General features: G+C 40.1%; 1 protein-coding gene across 10 annotated transcripts in view; it reads left to right on the forward strand.

The window, feature by feature from the left end:
* Positions 1-16,529, forward strand: part of SMARCA2 (SWI/SNF related, matrix associated, actin dependent regulator of chromatin, subfamily a, member 2) — a 182,586-nt gene that overhangs the window by 144,797 nt on the left and 21,260 nt on the right. For 7 of the 10 annotated variants that reach the window (XM_016162639.2, XM_016162637.2, XM_016162643.2 and 4 more), the window contains exons 28-29: positions 5,808-6,025; positions 14,029-14,082. In XM_016162639.2, the coding sequence (XP_016018125.1) occupies positions 5,808-6,025; positions 14,029-14,082 (272 nt within the window). Of the gene's footprint in view, positions 1-1,752; positions 2,767-3,992; positions 4,089-5,807; positions 6,026-14,028; positions 14,083-16,529 lie in introns of those variants that run through there. The other 3 variants (XM_016162646.2, XM_016162645.2, XM_016162644.2) reach the window with 3 other exon arrangements.

Below are 16,529 nucleotides of genomic sequence, written 5' to 3' on the forward strand. Positions count from 1 at the left end.
TCTAAAAGTTATCCTATTATCTGAATAGAATATTGTGCTTAATACTGTCCAAAAGGTAGCCCGTGGGTTCTTAGTTGATCTTATGGCTGAAATAATTTTTATACTCCCTTTACTTCTTTTTCCTCTTCCCAACTGCAAATTGCTTTTACCTGACATAATGTTCTAATTGGCCTTGCCTCAGTTAAGTAAGCTGTAGCTCCCCTTTCCCCCTGGGTTACATTATGTAGCTTCCTTATGCCATAGGAGGAGAGAGAGAGAAGTTTGGTTGAGTTTCACAAAAGTGATCTAAAGTTGGACAAGAAACTGAAAAGCTCACTGTAGCAGAAATTCAGTTAAACTGAGGCCTTTATGGCCAGCATTGTACATTTCAGTCCCCAATTCAACTCTGGGAGACCTGGGAGTGCAGTTGGCATCTGAGTTACCTGAGAAATGAGTGAGGAAATGATCTATTGAATTCATATGTCATCAGGTATAATTGTACCATGAAAAAGGAGGAAGAAAGTATGCTTTAAAAAAAATCCTTAGCCTTCAGATCAACTTGTCACTTTTCTTAAATATTTGTTATGCAGATTGTTAACAAAATTATAAAGTTTGTGAATAGGTATGTGCTGTATACACCTATTTTCTTATATCATGGATATTTTCATAATAACATTTAAATGAATAAGGATTTTTGAAAAGGTTTCTAGCCATTGGTCAAGGCAAGACTGAACATGCTACCTGTTGAAATACTGTAAGGTTTGAGGTTGAAGTAGGTAAGCTAGCAAGATTTCACTAGTATTGTGTGCTGTTTGTTGAGGCAGGAGGAACATGTATGAACCTGCAGTTGGTTTTTTCCTTAATATATAGAGAATTTGTTTTTTTCAGGGACTTTTTTATTGTGATAAAATACACAGAAATGTAATATTTTAACCATTGTAAGTGTACATTTCAGCACATTGTTGTGCCGTCATCACCACTGTCTGCTACAGAAGTTTTTCATCATCCCAAATTGAATTCTGTACTCATTAATCAATAACTCCCCATGACCCCCTCCACTCAACCCCTGGTAACCACTATTCTTTCTCATATAAGTGGAATCATATAATATTTGTCCTTTTGTATCTGGCTTATCTCACCTTGGGAAATTTTATGTTATGCATACTTTTCTAACAAGTTGCTTTGAGGGATTGTAATAATTAAAACGTATAATTGTTGGAAGCCCTGAGTCTGAAATTCCGTATCTAAAAGGGCTGCAGTCTATTAAACCAAGTGCCTAAAATGTGTCATTTTGAGCAAAAACTCCATGTTCGTTTTTTTTTTTTTGCTATTGTTAAATATTCATATTGTAAGAAAGTTTCTCATACAAGAAATCTCAAATTTTCTTTAAAATTGTACTTATTTTTTGCCACTGCTTTGGTTGTTTGGGGGATCATTACTTGTGTTATTGTCTTCCAGGGTCTCAACATGGCTTGAGGGAGGTTTAGGCACCCTGAATTTTGGAATCAAGTTTAGTGATGTGTGAGTGGTCCACTTGCTGGTATTGACATGACCCAGTTCTTTAATACTTAACCCTCAACTCTGTAACCCCACCTCTGCCCCCAGCATCATCCTAAGGTCATCTTCCAGAATCCAATTAGAGCTCCTGAGGGAAGGGGGCCACCCCCCTCCCCACGCCCGCCCGCCTCCCGCCCTGAGAAAGAGAATATGTCAGTGAACATAAACGTGACGTTTCAATATCAGAGTTCAGCGTTACAATTCTAAATTTCCCATTTTATAACCAAGGAATTTGCCATGCATTGTCTAGATGTCTTTCGAATTGCTCCTTTCAGTTTCCCCTAAGATGGTCTGTTCCACGGTGAGGGCTGTGCCACACTGCTTGGTAGACTTGGGAGACGCTGCGGTGGAAACAGCAACCACAATGAAACAATGCGCCAGAATTGGCTTGTGGCTTTTGTTTGCTCGTCCCCGTTTACCTATTCAGAGTCATGGATCGGTTCTGCTGCGTGTGTTGTAAAGTCGTTTATAACAGCACTTCTTTATGCCGCGGGTTAAGAGGTACAAAGACAATGTCGACTTTCTGTGGACTGTCCATCTTTCACTAAAAGACGTAGTGTGCGTGTCAGGATGACAGGGGGCACAGCTGGACCCACGTGTGGCCGATTCCCGGGTCTGCCATGTGCTTGGCAAGCTGCAAAGCGGTTCATCCAAAACAGCTAGTCCTGCACAACCTCTCCTGCATTTTATCAGATCTTACAAGCTGCTTTCTTAAGAAGTGAAGGAGTCCATCTGTATATCTCGTTCTTGCACATCCTGTGTCATGAAAATGTGGTCTTTAAAAAAAAAAAAAATGAAAGAAAAAGAAGGGAGGGAAAAAAGGTTGCCATCCAGTGGAGGAAGGAGTAAATCCCAGCTCCATTCAGGAAAAATGCAGGCTGAAATATGCTTAACTATTTTAACTCGGCTGGGGATTTTTATCCCCAGCAGGGTTTTTTTAGTGACATCCGGAGCCAAATGGGTGCAGTGTGCCTTTAAGGAAAGAAGCGCCTCACCAAACTTCACTCTAGTTGTATCTCACCGTTTGCGTAGGGAAGGAAAGTGTTAATTTCTTATTTGTACACTTTTTTTCCCCGACTTCCTTCCTATTCACTTCATTAAATCTAGAGGCAGTTCAGCATGGGAGCCGTCTGTATGTTGAATTAGGGCTCGCACTCTTGCGCAACACGTCACCAGTCGGAAACTGGGGGTTTGCTTCTGTGATTTATTTCATTATTGTGCTGGTAAAAGGTTTGGAAGGGAATTCTTTTGGGGGTAGTACTTTAGCATTGTGTAGCAAGTTTTTTTGTGTGTGTGCCACCCCCACCCCTCACCCCAGCACTGAGTTGAGTCAGTCGAGCCAGTTTAATAAGTAATTTTTTTTAAATAAAAGAACAGTTTTAAATGTCCATGAATAATTTTACTTACATGCAGGAGTAATCTTACTCTACTCTTTAAGTGCGAAAAGCACTGGGAAATATGTAGTGAATTGATTTCCATTAGCAAAAGACCCTTAGAAATCCCTGAACATCAAGCACTGCATATGGATGTGTTTGGGGTCTTTGGGGAGGAGGGAGGATGTTTTGTAGCTCTCAGCATTCCTGCATAAAACGTTAATTTAAGGGGAATAATGGTCAGTACTTTGTGAGTTTCCGTGTGATTCTAAAACCTAAATTTAGTAAGAATCTGCACGTATTAGCAATTGTAATAAGAATTGTTTCACTAGTTTTGCAGTTTAATTTGTTTTTGCTTCTTAGCTACTTAGATTTAGAGATTTAAAAGTCAAGCTATCACAAGCTTATGCTTTGTTCTTTTTTTTTGAAAAGTTAAGAGGGGATGGGAGTAGAAATATTCTTTTCACAACTTCCCCCTCTTCATTTATCCCACTGAAAAGAAAAGCAGTGAAAAATTTTACAGCATGAAACTGAAAGTGAAGTGTTACAGTTGTTCGGGATTTTCTTTAAAGAGCAGAATAACATATTTTATTAAAATATTTGAACTGGAGAACATGCACATTGCTTTTACTGACATGCATTTAATGAAAAAAATTTTATTAAAAAAAAAAAAATCTTAGACTGCTCCAAAACCATGCAGCCTATCTTTTTAAAAGCACTAAAATGAGGTTTAAAATACAAAAAAAAAAAAGCATACTTCGTTTTAATTTTTTTAAATAAATTTGAATATTAATGTGTTTTTTTATTGGCTTAATTGTTAAAATGCGAGTAAGAATGAGAAACTGCCTGAGCTAAAATCTCTAATTCTGCTGCCTGGAATAATAAGAGGGGAAAAAAAATATGATAAGTAGTTGTCAATATTAAAACAGGCTGAAGGAGGAAGGCTTCGGGCCTTGTAGTAGGTAGAATGAAACAGCAGATTTGAGTATCCACAATCCTTTCAGTATTAAATTTTCAGTAAAATAAAATTACTTGTATATGAAAACATAGCCTTTCCCCAGCTCTCTTTTTTTTCCTGATCAGCTGATGAAGAGACTAGCAGCTCGCTGCTTTGCTGGCTTGTTAATTTTATCCCCACTAACTGTGATTTCCGATAGCCGGCCTGCTGATAGTGGTAAGGTAAATATCCTTTTTCGTTGCCGTCTTGAAGATTCAGTAGAACTACATCCCAGGCATGTGTAGGTGTGTAACACATCAAAAGCCGGTGTTCTCCGTATTTCTGTGTGCAACTGGGTGCTTGAGGAGGGCAATACCATTAACTGTTGACAGCCTTGCATGCTGTATTTATTATTAGCATGTTCAGCCTCCAAGATTTGCGGGACAATTTCCTTTTCTTAATCTTCGCTTAGCTGCAGTGTGTTTAGCTGTATATTGGGTGTCCTGCTTTTAGGCAAATGAATATTAATGAAATAATGTGGAGCTTTTTTTTTTCCTTTTTCCTCATAACTCATCAGATCTCGCCTCCTTCATAGTGGTTATCTGAACATTGTAGGATCGTGATAGAAATTGTCTTTTGATTATTAAGGCCTAGGCTCAGACTGTCCCTTAGGATTCTATCTGTGTGCATGTTGCTTCTATGGGTTTGCACATTGGAAGATGCATAGAAAACATTTTTTTTTATTCCCACTGGCATTTTTAACATGCCAGGTTGTTTTGTGTTCTGTACCAGGTTTTCTTCACAAAACCTTTCTTTTTAGAAGGTATTGTACACAAGTGAAAGAAATTATGTCTGAGCTGTAATCACTCTTTATATTGATTGTTATACTCACATGATCATAAATATTAGCCATGTTTGGTGCTGTGGAGAAATGAAGGTAATTGCCTTATGATTAGAGCTCTTTCAGCTACGAGAAAGGATTGATTAGAATTTGCATACTGGAGGCAATATTGAGAGGCAGGGGGAACAAATAACAACATCAGTTATTTTGTGTGAGAAAACAATCTTGAAATATAATTTAAAGGTTTTAAAAAATATTTTTCTTTCCATGGTCAAATTTTCTTTTATCTGTTGTGGTTTTGTTTTCTTTGCAGCTTTTTTTTTTTTTCTTTTTTTTTCCTTTATTAAGTTTTAAGGTTTGCCAGGAAAAAAAAAAGTTTAAACTTCTGGGTCTGTCACATGGATCTTTTAGCCATATGAACAGGTTTCTTTTATACCTGGTTGTTTTTATAGCTATTTTATTATCTCTCTGCATTAGTGCTGCTGGCTCTGGTTTAAAGCAAACGTTTGCAGGTAATTGGAAAAAAGTGTTTGTTGTTTGTGAGTGTGTGTTCTTTATCGGATGATTTAAGTGCCTTTACAAAGGAATGTGGCTTTGTACTTCTTCGTTTCCTTGTTTACTAATTCTGACGTTAGAACAAAATCTGGGTGCAATTTATGTTGTGAATCATGAATAAATTGATGTAAAATCTTAAAGAAGAAATGGTAAATGTTTTATATGATTGTAAGGATGTATGCTTAGGGAAATTTTTTTCTTCACTCACCCCCTTTTTCTTTTTAGTTTTAGCTTTTCCCCCTTTTGAATAATGAGTCAATTAAAGGTCTTTTTCTTATACTGAGCCAAAATTTCATTTGGATTCAGTTATCTTCAAACACGTAAATGTATAGATCTCGTATTTGTAGTGTCTCTGGCCTTCAACATGTTTTGCTCATGAAATAGACTTGAATTAAAGATGCATTCATCCAATACGGTAGTCTTCCCTTTTTCTTCTTACTCCACTGATTACTGTTAACTTTATTTTTATTTTTTTTTAGTTTCATTTTATTCTAATTATTCAAATTTTGTATGTGTATCTGTTATTCCCTTGTCTTGAATTTTTCTCCTCCATTCCCTATTAAAGGCCATCGAAGACGGCAATTTGGAGGAAATGGAAGAGGAAGTACGGCTTAAGAAGCGAAAAAGGCGAAGAAATGTGGATAAAGATCCTGCAAAAGAAGATGTGGAAAAAGCCAAGAAGAGAAGAGGCCGCCCTCCTGCCGAGAAGCTATCACCAAATCCCCCCAAACTGACGAAGCAGATGAATGCTATCATCGATACTGTGATAAACTACAAAGACAGGTGAGTGTTTCACTCCTTCACCTCCATCATCTTCACCAGAACCATAGTGAGACTACCTCAGGAGCAGAGATTTATCAATTTATCAAGGCGTACACTGGAGTTTTCAGTTCCTTCTGCTTCATGTTTCATGAAGATATCAGTAACCTTATGCCATGCTCAGAATGGCTGCTACTGCTATTTTCAGTGATGTTTTACCATGTCATATTAGAGATATTTGGAAGCAGGCGTTTAGATTACAAAACTTTTTAAAAATTTAAACTGGAGAAGGATTCTCGAGGATCTCTGAGATGCCATCATTTATGTGGAAGAATTGGAATAATAGAGTAAAATTATACTTTGGAGTTGAGTCATTAGAGAAAGGAGAGTCCTAGCGTATTTAAGGTAAATATCTCATGTTAAGGCTCTTTTTACAACCAAACAGATGCTTCATCAAAAATACTGTTCCTTCTTTCCTTCCAACACACTTGAATTTCTGAGCACTTTTTTGAGCCATCTTCTTTTTCCTAATACTATATTTACAGCATAGTATTTCAGCAGATTTACCTCTTTTTAATGGAACTTTTGAATGTGAACTTTGAGAAATCTGTATGGGACCCTATCCCCAGACCATTTTAAACTCTATATGGTAAACCAGTTACGCTATATTTTGGCTAGTCAGTTTGGTTTCCACTTGATAATCATGTGATAGTTTTAGGAAGATCACATCTTGTTCCACTTGAAAAATTGATGGGGAACAAAACAGATACTTTTTTTCTCTAAATTGCTTAGTGGTATTAATCATTTTTTAGTTACCAAACTTTTTTTTTTTTTTACATTAGTTTTGCTCTGTATACCTGGAAGTGTTTAATACAAATAAATAAGTCATGATTTTAGTTTTTCACTGTGACTATAGTGCATTGTTATACCAGGAAGAAAACCTCATTATAAAGATTAACTAGTATAAAAAGCCAGAAACTTTCAACCTTGGGGATTTATGGTTAATTCTTTATTATTTATAGTATCTGTAAGGAATGTTCAGAAATGGTGACAAGTGGATGGGAGGAGATGTGTGTGAAAAGGTCAGAATTTCTTGCCCCTCTTGACCTACCATTTTGCCTTGGTGTTCTTCGGCTTACTATTTTTACTTTTTTTTTTTTTTTTTTTTAAAATATACCCCCTTTCGGAATTCTGAAGTGGCCACAAAGGATAGCCGTCTTATATTGGGTTAGGGTGAGCTGTTCATGGACACAAAGGAACGACAGCAATCCAGGAAGGAAAATTTGGCCACAAGTCCATTCTTTGACCAGAGTGAACATGCAAACTTCCTTATAAATCAAGAATCAGTAACTCTGTCTGTCAGGTTTCTGTTTACCCCCTGCCCGGCTGGTAGATTTGCCACAAGCAGGAACAGTTTCCATCCAGGAAGCCAGCTTGGACAATTATGCCGTATTTTACCAACCCCTGGTAGGCAGAAAAAAAAAAAAAAATAGAGAGTATCACTGCATATACCTATAATTTTTTTTGTCTTTGTCTCAGGAGAGCAAATGTCTGTTTCTTTGACCAGGTGTGCCTTGTTATTTGACAGGCATTTTGTTCATTGCCTGCTGAGTGAGTCTAGGGCTGCTATAGCACTAAGAAGAGCCAAGAAAGTCCCTGGAGGTTTAGAAGCTAGGCCTTTTATTCCAGGTGATGTCTATATCCTCCTCTAATGGCGTAAAAGAGGTCACCATTCAGTGAAGCAGATTGTTTTATTTGCCAACAGATTGTGTTTCACATAGTTTCCAAAAAAATGTTTTTTAAGCAAACACATAAAACTAGAGAGCTTTTCTTATAAAACTTCAGAGTTTTTTTTTTAACTCCTCTTTTTTTTTTTGAAAAACCTAAAAATCTGGTAGCACTCTATCCCCAGTTTCCCTAAGGTAACAATTGGTCAGAGTAAAGAAGTGGGCTACTGTGCTCTAGTTTGCCACAGTCCTCATTACCCACTGTCATTCCTCGAGTATGGAGTGCCGGTTACCATTTATCATCACGTTTTTCAGACCTGGCACATTTCACTCATTCGTATCACCTGACTCCATAGTCTTTTGTGTTTGTGACTTATATGATATGGCTATGGACTAACCACTTTCCTAGAAAGAACCCAAAGTACAGAGTAGTATAGGATTAGATCCCTTAAACCTCAGCTAAGCATGGCACAGTAGTTTACAACATAAGCTTTTGTCTTGATTTAACTACCTGTGTCTGAATCCTGACTGTAGCATTCCCTTCTTTGGGTGTGTGTATGGCGGGGCCAGGGGAGAGGGGACAGTTGGGCAACCTGCTTATCCTCCCTGAGCCTCAGTTTTCTCATTCACAACGTGGAATAATTACTGTACCTGCCTCTAGAGGCATTATGAGGATTTGATGAGTTATTTCAACCCAAGCTTTTTTTTTAACGGTTTAATTATTAATAATCAGCCTTTTAGACTATAGACTAATCAGGTGGTTGAGTGGAGCTCTGAGCACTATAAAGTCAGTGTCCTTGCTGATAGGGTTTCCATCTTTCTACTTCCAAAAACAGAAAATGCATTTTCCCTAGGACTGATTATTGAGCAAGTCTTTAGTTGTAGTGTAAAGATGTTTAAATATCTCTCTCAGCATACAGACGACGAGTTTTTCCCCCTCCCCTCCCTTCTCTGGTTTCATTTATTTATTTTACTTTTCCTTTGAAAGCACCCTCCCAGTTCTATCAGCACCCACAGTTAGATACATTCTAGGGAGAGTGCACTAAATTTCCCACCACTGCATGTTTCATGTATATTTCATGTTAGTAATCCTCTAGGAAAGGCACTTATTCTATTTATATTTTTTATTTCTCTTACCAAACTTGGTGTTCAAGTAGGAGGCACTGAAATTAGGAGGGCCTTAATTAGAGATGTTGTCATATTTTTGGTTGGTTTTAGAAAATGCTGCTGGGAAATGTACCCCTCCATGTGTTCAGATTTTTGCACCATTAAAGTCAGCTACTAATATAGTAACTCAACCTGCCTGCGAAAGAAATACCACCTGTCCCAACCTCCCTCCATCAGATGTTAGGGCCCTGACAGTGGTGCAGATTATCAGTGTATTAAATAAGACCTGCCATCTATATTTAACTGATATATAAGAATTAATTAGCTCTCGTGAGACAGTGTTTTCAAAGTTCTTGCAGGATTCTGGGACAGATGTACCTTTAATTTTTATAAAGAGCTAGGAAAATTTAAGCATCTATTTATTGCCTTTGTTTTCAATGCTAGGCCTCTTTTTTTTTTTTTTTTAAAGAACGCTTTTAAAAATGTCACCCCTAAGAGCCAATAATTGTGTGCGATTCATGAATGTAAAATATTTCTGCAGTAATTGCTATTAGATATAGTACTGGTTTGCTGCTACTCATTACCACCATTTTATTTCCCCAAATAGAAAACTTTATGTCAAGTAATACTAGAAGGCTTTGTTTTGACTTGTTCAGTATGCTTTGTTTTCTGCTTGTGTAGAAAGCTTTTAAAATAATATTCTCAGTTTATAAGATACTTAACCTAAGACTCTCTTTGAAAAGGGATTCATCCTAATTTGCATCTATACCCTTTAAAATTGTCCCTGGGATGAGGTGAAGAGTAGGGTCTGGTGGAGTTATTTCAAGATAGAGATGTGGATAATAGATACTGAAATAGAGAGAGAGATTCCTAGAGGGATTCTTAATGTTGGAAGGGGTTTTAGCTCTACCTGATCTAACTTCCCACAGCCTAGATATGTCCCCCACACCTGGCAAACCATCATCCAGCCTCTGTGCGGACATCCCCGGCGTTAGCTCACTGTGTTAGGAGTCAGTCCACGACACTGAAGTTCACTTCTAAACACAACAGTTCCTTCCGACGTTAAGATGAAATCCGCCCTCTGACTTTTTGTTGCTATTTGTTCTACTTAGACCTTTCGAGAATAAATCTGTTCTCAGTCTAAGAAACGTTCTTTAAAACATCCGTAAACACATTCACCTCAGCACATTCTCCTTTAGGTGGAAACACCTCACTTTGCTCTCTAAGTGAGACCTAAAGTTTCACCGTCCTGTTCCCCTTCCTTAGGCGCGTTCTACTTTCTTAGTGTCCCATTTAAAACATGGCACCCGAGGCTAATGTCTTCTGAGGGCTAGTTGCAGGCTGGTTAGCTTTCTTATTCTGAACACCAAAACTTTGTTAACGTAACTCAGGAATGCATTAACTTCTTCCAGCAACTTTGACGCAGAGTTAACTCACGTCGAACATGTGACTTGTTGGAAAAACTCCTACTCCCCAAAACATGCAAGACAGTTCTTTTCTCACTTGAATGCTGCCAAGGTTAGCCTTTACTAAGCATTTCATTTTTTTTTAAACCTTTATCTACTGACTTTATTCTTACCCTATGCAATTTCATTTCATTGATTTTTGTTTCATCATTCTAGTCTATTGATATCACTGAATTTTTATGGCTTTTTTTTTTTTTTTTTTTTTAAATCACATTTACTTATTTGCCTTCCTAAGTTTTTTGGTCATCCAAAGATTTGGTATGATCTATTGTCGAGAAACTTCTAAAGGACAAAGGACAGATCTCTATAACGTGCCCCTTCATGTCACTTCAGGTTGATATGAATTTATTATACAATAATCCTTAAAGTTGACTAGCCATCTGTGAACTCACATGACATCATCTATCCTTTTTCAAGGTTATCAAGAAAGGCTAAAAACAAGATGCACCACATTTTTGGGCTCTCCAATCTATCAACCTAGAAACCCTGCTGAAAGAATGAAATGAGGTTAGCTTGCCATGGCTTCTTCTAAGAGACCCCCTACTGGTTCTTAATGATGTTATTTATCTTCTCTAAATAGCCCCATGGCATCTGAATAATTTCTTCTAAGTTTTTACCAAGGGTCCACATCAAGCATAGCATCCTTGAGTTTCCTTTCTCATTTTGAAATTGGGACATTTGCTTATCTCTAGTCTTCTGATTCCATTTCTATTCTCTGTGATTTCTTAACCAGTATTAGCTGAAGCAATCTACACATTCTTTCCGGATGTAATTAGTTTGCAGCCGGACACTTGAACTCATTAGAAGCATCTCGATACACTCTGTCAACTCTCCTATCAGTTTTTGTTCAACCTTTATATGCCTTGCTTTTTAAATCTGAGCATTGTGCTCATTCCTAAAAGATCTGGAATCAGAGTATGAGGTTATTGTTACCTCCACTTTCTCTCCCAATTGTTTGAAGACTGTAGCAGAAGCAGCTCCCTAGGACTGGCCCTGGTCTCCTCACAGGGTTTGGACTTCAGGGCCACTAGTTTGAGGATGGACACAGGGAAGCAGTGGCGGAGGCAGGAGCTCCCTGCCTGGCCTCTCCGGTGGTGGACGCAGCCCAGGCACACGGCGGTGACTGTGACAACCGCGGGGCTCCCTCCTTCCTGAGGCTCATCGGGCTCTGTTCTCTTTTCTGAACCGGGATTGTCTCATTGCCCCTCATGGTGTCTCTAAGCCCTGACGATATCTCTAAGAATGGTGGAAAGCCTCAGCTTGTCCTGAATCTCAGCTCTTCTCGTGTTATAGAAAATCAGTTCTTCTTTGCATTTCTTCTGTATTTCCAGCCCAGCCCTGCCGAACAGGGCCAGAGGTCAAAAACTCTCAGTGCTTTCCCCCAGGACTTCACATTGGTGGAGGAGATAGCCCTTTTACCAGATGTTACTGAGCAGGTAGCGGGCTAGAGAATTTAGGGAAGGAAGGGGTCATGGGAGCCTATTTTATGAGGGTACAGTGACATCATCTCGTGCTTATGGTTACTTTTAGGGGAAAAATATATATCATTAAAATGACATTTACTGGGGTAATGAGGTAGAACATTTCCTTCCATTACATTATAGTACTTTTCCAAGGATTTGGTACACCGCAACCTGAGGACAAAGTGTAGTCTTTCTCTCATTTTGAGTAAAGCTGATGTACTGTTTTGAAGGCCCACATGTAGTCAACCCATTCTCCGGAAGGGGGATGGGCTCTTATTTTAAAACGTTGCTTTGTGCCAAGATTTTCTCTCCACAGTGCTTTCTCTGAGGTGCATTTAGGTTTTTGCTGTGTCGAAGGCTTTCCCACCTTGATCACCATCCTGAGGCTTCCTTCGGAGGTGGGCCATTCATACCAGTGTCCATGTTGTCTTCCTAAAGTAGATTTGTAGTAACATACATTCTTCAAGCCAATTCCCTACCATTATTTAATATTCTCTTTTGTTGTTAGGGGAGATTTTTTGCCCGTACCCTTTTTCCCTAAGCCAGTCTGACTGCTGACCAGCTGTGTAGGTCTGTCCCCACATTCTCCTTATCAGCATCATTTTAAAATTATTCTGCTGGAATTTCCTTTGTTCAGAGCCTCACATCCCCAGTGAATTGCAATTTCCACTACTCTCAGATCAGAGAACCATGCCTATCTTTCTTGCAATTATTTACAGTATGTTCTGTAAAATGTCTAAAATAGTATTTGTCGTTCCTGGGTTTCTGTTCCTTCACTATTACACATTCTGATAGCCCCTTAATTAACACACCATCATCGACCCAGGGTCCCAAAAGTGCAGTGGTAAAAGTGTTTCTAGCCCGTACCATATTAACATACACTCAGATACCAGCTCCATCCACACACAGGCATCTCTCCAGTGCACCCCTCCTTCTGCCTCCTCAAGCACTGTCTTCATTAGGCCCTTTCCATCCTCGGCCTGGCCTAGGACAGCCGTGTCCTGCCTTGCCTGCGTTCCTTGCCTCCAGTATGCCCCTCATTCTTCTGCCTCTCTTCTGGGCATGTATCTGATCATGTCATATGGTCACTTAAGAACTTTCAGTAGCTTCCCATCGAACATTTCAGTAGCCTACCTGGTCATGGTCAGACTTCTCCATGCGGAAGATGGTCTTCCACAGTCTGGCCCTGGCGACCCTCCCTACTTTGTTTTTCTACATGCCACTCTCCCTTCTATGTCAGACATTCCAACTAATTCTCTGCATTTGGAAGATAAGCCTATACTTTCCTCCTTGACTCCTCCATTTATGCTTTGCACTCTCTGCAGTGCCTCCTGCTCTCGTGAGGCAGAGTGGGCCGTGACTCTGAGGAGGCATCTCTTAAGTGGCCACAAACAGGCTGTATATGCCGGAGGGTGCCATTCGTGCATAGAGTAAGATTTCAATGGGATGTGGGGTTTTCTTAAGATCTGTCACACCTGTCAGCCACTTTTCTTGCCACCACACAAAAGGACACCAACCAACGTAGCAGTTTCAGAATCCTCACCTGAAGAGGCTTCCCCAGAGGCCCATGGAAGGATGAAAGACCTCAGGTGCTGGTTTCTTGTCATTTCCAGTTGAAGATTGTTAGCTCAGTGATCTGTTCAAAAAGAATAGAGTTCTGGGAAGTAGAGCCAACTGCCTAGATGATGTTCAGAAAACAAGTTTGGCTGTTGTTTGGTGCACCCGCTGAGCGCATGCTGCTATAACAGAGTACGGTATCCTATTTAATGTTCACAACAGTTTTCCGAGGTAAGTATTATCCCCATTTTACAGATGATGAACTAGAGTTGGATAAGCTAAAGCTACTTTCCTAAGATCACCAACCCCCACCCCCACCCCTGCCCCAGCAAATGCTGCCCATCTTCCACCGCTTCTGGATGGAACGGGCGCCCGAAAGGCCATGCAGAACATGTGTGGAGGGAAATGGGACCAAAGTAGCAGGCATTTACATGTCTGAGAGAAGCAGGAAGAGCCCCAAAGTGGTTAGGAAATTCTTTCGTTTGTTTTCCTCTGTTTCTGGAGAACTGTGTTTTTTCAGAATGAGGATCCAAACCTAGCCCGTGTGATCTTCCCAACAATCCTGTGAGGTAGGCAAGGCGGGCAGGGCAAGGAGACTGAGGCTTGGAGAGTGAAATAAACTACCCGAGGTTGCCCCACGCAGGAGGCAGGGGCCGCGCCGGGTACCCAGGTCTTCTGACTCCAGTGTTCTTTCTACTCTACCGCAGGTGTAACGTGGAGAAGGTGCCCAGTAATTCTCAGTTGGAAATAGAAGGCAACAGGTCAGGATCTGTCTTGTATTCCCGTGTCTCTGAATACAGGTATCCCTTGGTACACCAAACAGACCATTCCTGAGCAAATTTCTCTGTCCACCTCCTGATCCCCTCTACTTGGAGTAGGGGACGGAGGCACAGACATTCCAAAATACTTGGTGTGGCTTTCGAAGTCGTCTGTGCTCTCTCCTTTTCGGGTATCCATCCTGTCGATGCACCCCTTACGAAGGCATTGGGTGCCACCAGCAGGCCTGCCTCTACCTGCAGCACCTTGCACCTTGGACGTGGGTCTCTGTTGCCTCTCCCTGCCTTTCAGTGCAGCTTCTGTCTTACATCCTGCGGGCCTCTTAACTTTGTGCTGTCTTGCCTTAGAAGCCTAATGAAAAGCACCAGCGCTGCTCAGATCTCCCACAGTACGTGAAGAAGCGTGCTTGTGCACGCTATGTCTGTCATTCTAGAATTAATCATGGGACCTGGAGGGTTTGCACAACTGGGTTGTGTTCAGGGTGTGACTTCTGGTCCTGCCTGTCCTATGTGGTGCTAAGTGTCCTAAGGCAATCTGTGTAACCTTTGTGTGCCTTTGCCTCTGTTGGGTGGAAAGTAGAAATGCTTTTTTTTCTCCTGGTGATAATTGTGAGAATGAGATGATGTCAGTTGAGAAGGAGAGAGGGATGTCCATGATGTACCAGGTTAGGAGTTATTAGTGATATATCGAAAATAACGTACCTTTTCCCCTTTTAGTCAGCTTATACTTTTTAAAAAATATCAATATAATGCTGTTATTATCCATATTCCACATTAACGTCCTTTATGGCCTTTTTCCCCCCCTCTACCATAAGATCCAATCTAGGGGCAGTAGGAAAAAGAATTGAAGCTATTCTGTATTGAAGTATTCTGTATTTCAAAATGAATACCAATCACCAGGTGTGACATTCTCCTTTATAAGGAGATTAAAAATGGGAGTGATTTGTACTTACCCACATATCTGTGTATAGATGAAACTGTTGGCCAAAATCGTCGGGACTTTTCTGTTTGTTTGTTTTTATTGTTTTTGTTTGTTGGTTTGTTTCGATATTTTCTGTTGGTGTTCAGTAAACAACTATCAATCCTGGAAGCCAGACGCACCATCTATAGTGTGTACTGAGAGACATCAAGAATTTATTGTTTTAGCTATTATGAAAAAGAATTCAGTCCGGATTCAAATTTCAGGATTGAAACAACAAATACTTGACTTTGCCCAAGTTGGTTCATTATTTAAACTGCCCAAATGAGTAAACACTTTCGCCACCACGACATAGAAAGCAGATCTTAAGTTCTAAATGGCATGATGTAGGTTAAACACCCAGCCCGCGGAACAGGGACAGACATAAGCTCTTTTTCTCCTCTTCCATCAAAATGGTCATGTGACCATGAAAAGTGGATTAATAACTTTAAAGGATACTGCAGGCCTCCAATGTCATGCCTGGATTTTTTGAGGAGACGCTATGACTATAGGTAGTTGGGACCTAGATTAATCCATTTTACTAAAGATATGTTTAAACCGTAATTTCCAGAGCCATAATAAGGAGCGGACGCTCGCTTCCTCCAGGCTCTAGAGTCTGGCTCATCCCTGACTGTCATACATGCTTCCTTTTCCCAGAAGCCTGAGTTTTCGACATGTTGTTCAGAGGTTGCATTTTTATGAACAAATTTTGTAAGTGATTTTTTAAATCCTTTCTTCGTGTGTTCAAAAGCACTGAGCATTTTCTAGGTGTCAGTCTCTGTGCAAGTATTGAGAATAGGGAGAAATGAATAAAATGGAATGCCTTAAAACTTAGTTGGAAAGAGCTCTGTTAAGGAATAATGGATGTGGAGTATGAATAAAGTGTACTTACAGGGTGCGAGGGGAAGAATGGGGCAGGAATGAGGAAAGCTTCAGGTCAACTTGTGGGCAGAGTGAGATTTCCCCAAGTAGACCTGGGTATGGGTTACGAAGTGGACAAGGCAAAGCTTCCCAGTCCCATGTGTATAGGCAGCCAAGACGGTATGGAAGAGCAGGACCCCCATGGAGACCACGTGGATCTCAGTACGACTGAGTCATTGGGTACAAGAGAAGACGGGCATAGCATGGGATATAGCAGTGGGTATGAAGATGAGAATAAAATACTTAGAGGTGTGGTTGACAAGACTTATGGGCAGACTGGATGTAAGAGAAGGAGAACTTAAAGATAACTCGTGAATCTCTGTCCTAAGTGGTAAGTGAATGTGGTGTCAGTTACAGAAATGCAGGTGAAATAATACTAAATGTGTGTGTGTGTGTGTGTGTGTGTGTGTGTGTCTGTCCGTCCATCTGTCTTAATGTCACTGCCCAGCCCCACATAGTCCACCCAGGAAATCTAAATTCTTTCCATAACTATTAACAGCCCTAGATGCTGTGATTATGTTGTTAGTATCGACTATTTCTTCGGTACTGGCCA

This window comes from Rousettus aegyptiacus, unplaced genomic scaffold (assembly GCF_014176215.1).
Source record: "Rousettus aegyptiacus isolate mRouAeg1 unplaced genomic scaffold, mRouAeg1.p scaffold_m13_p_3, whole genome shotgun sequence".
NCBI lineage: Eukaryota > Metazoa > Chordata > Mammalia > Chiroptera > Pteropodidae > Rousettus > Rousettus aegyptiacus.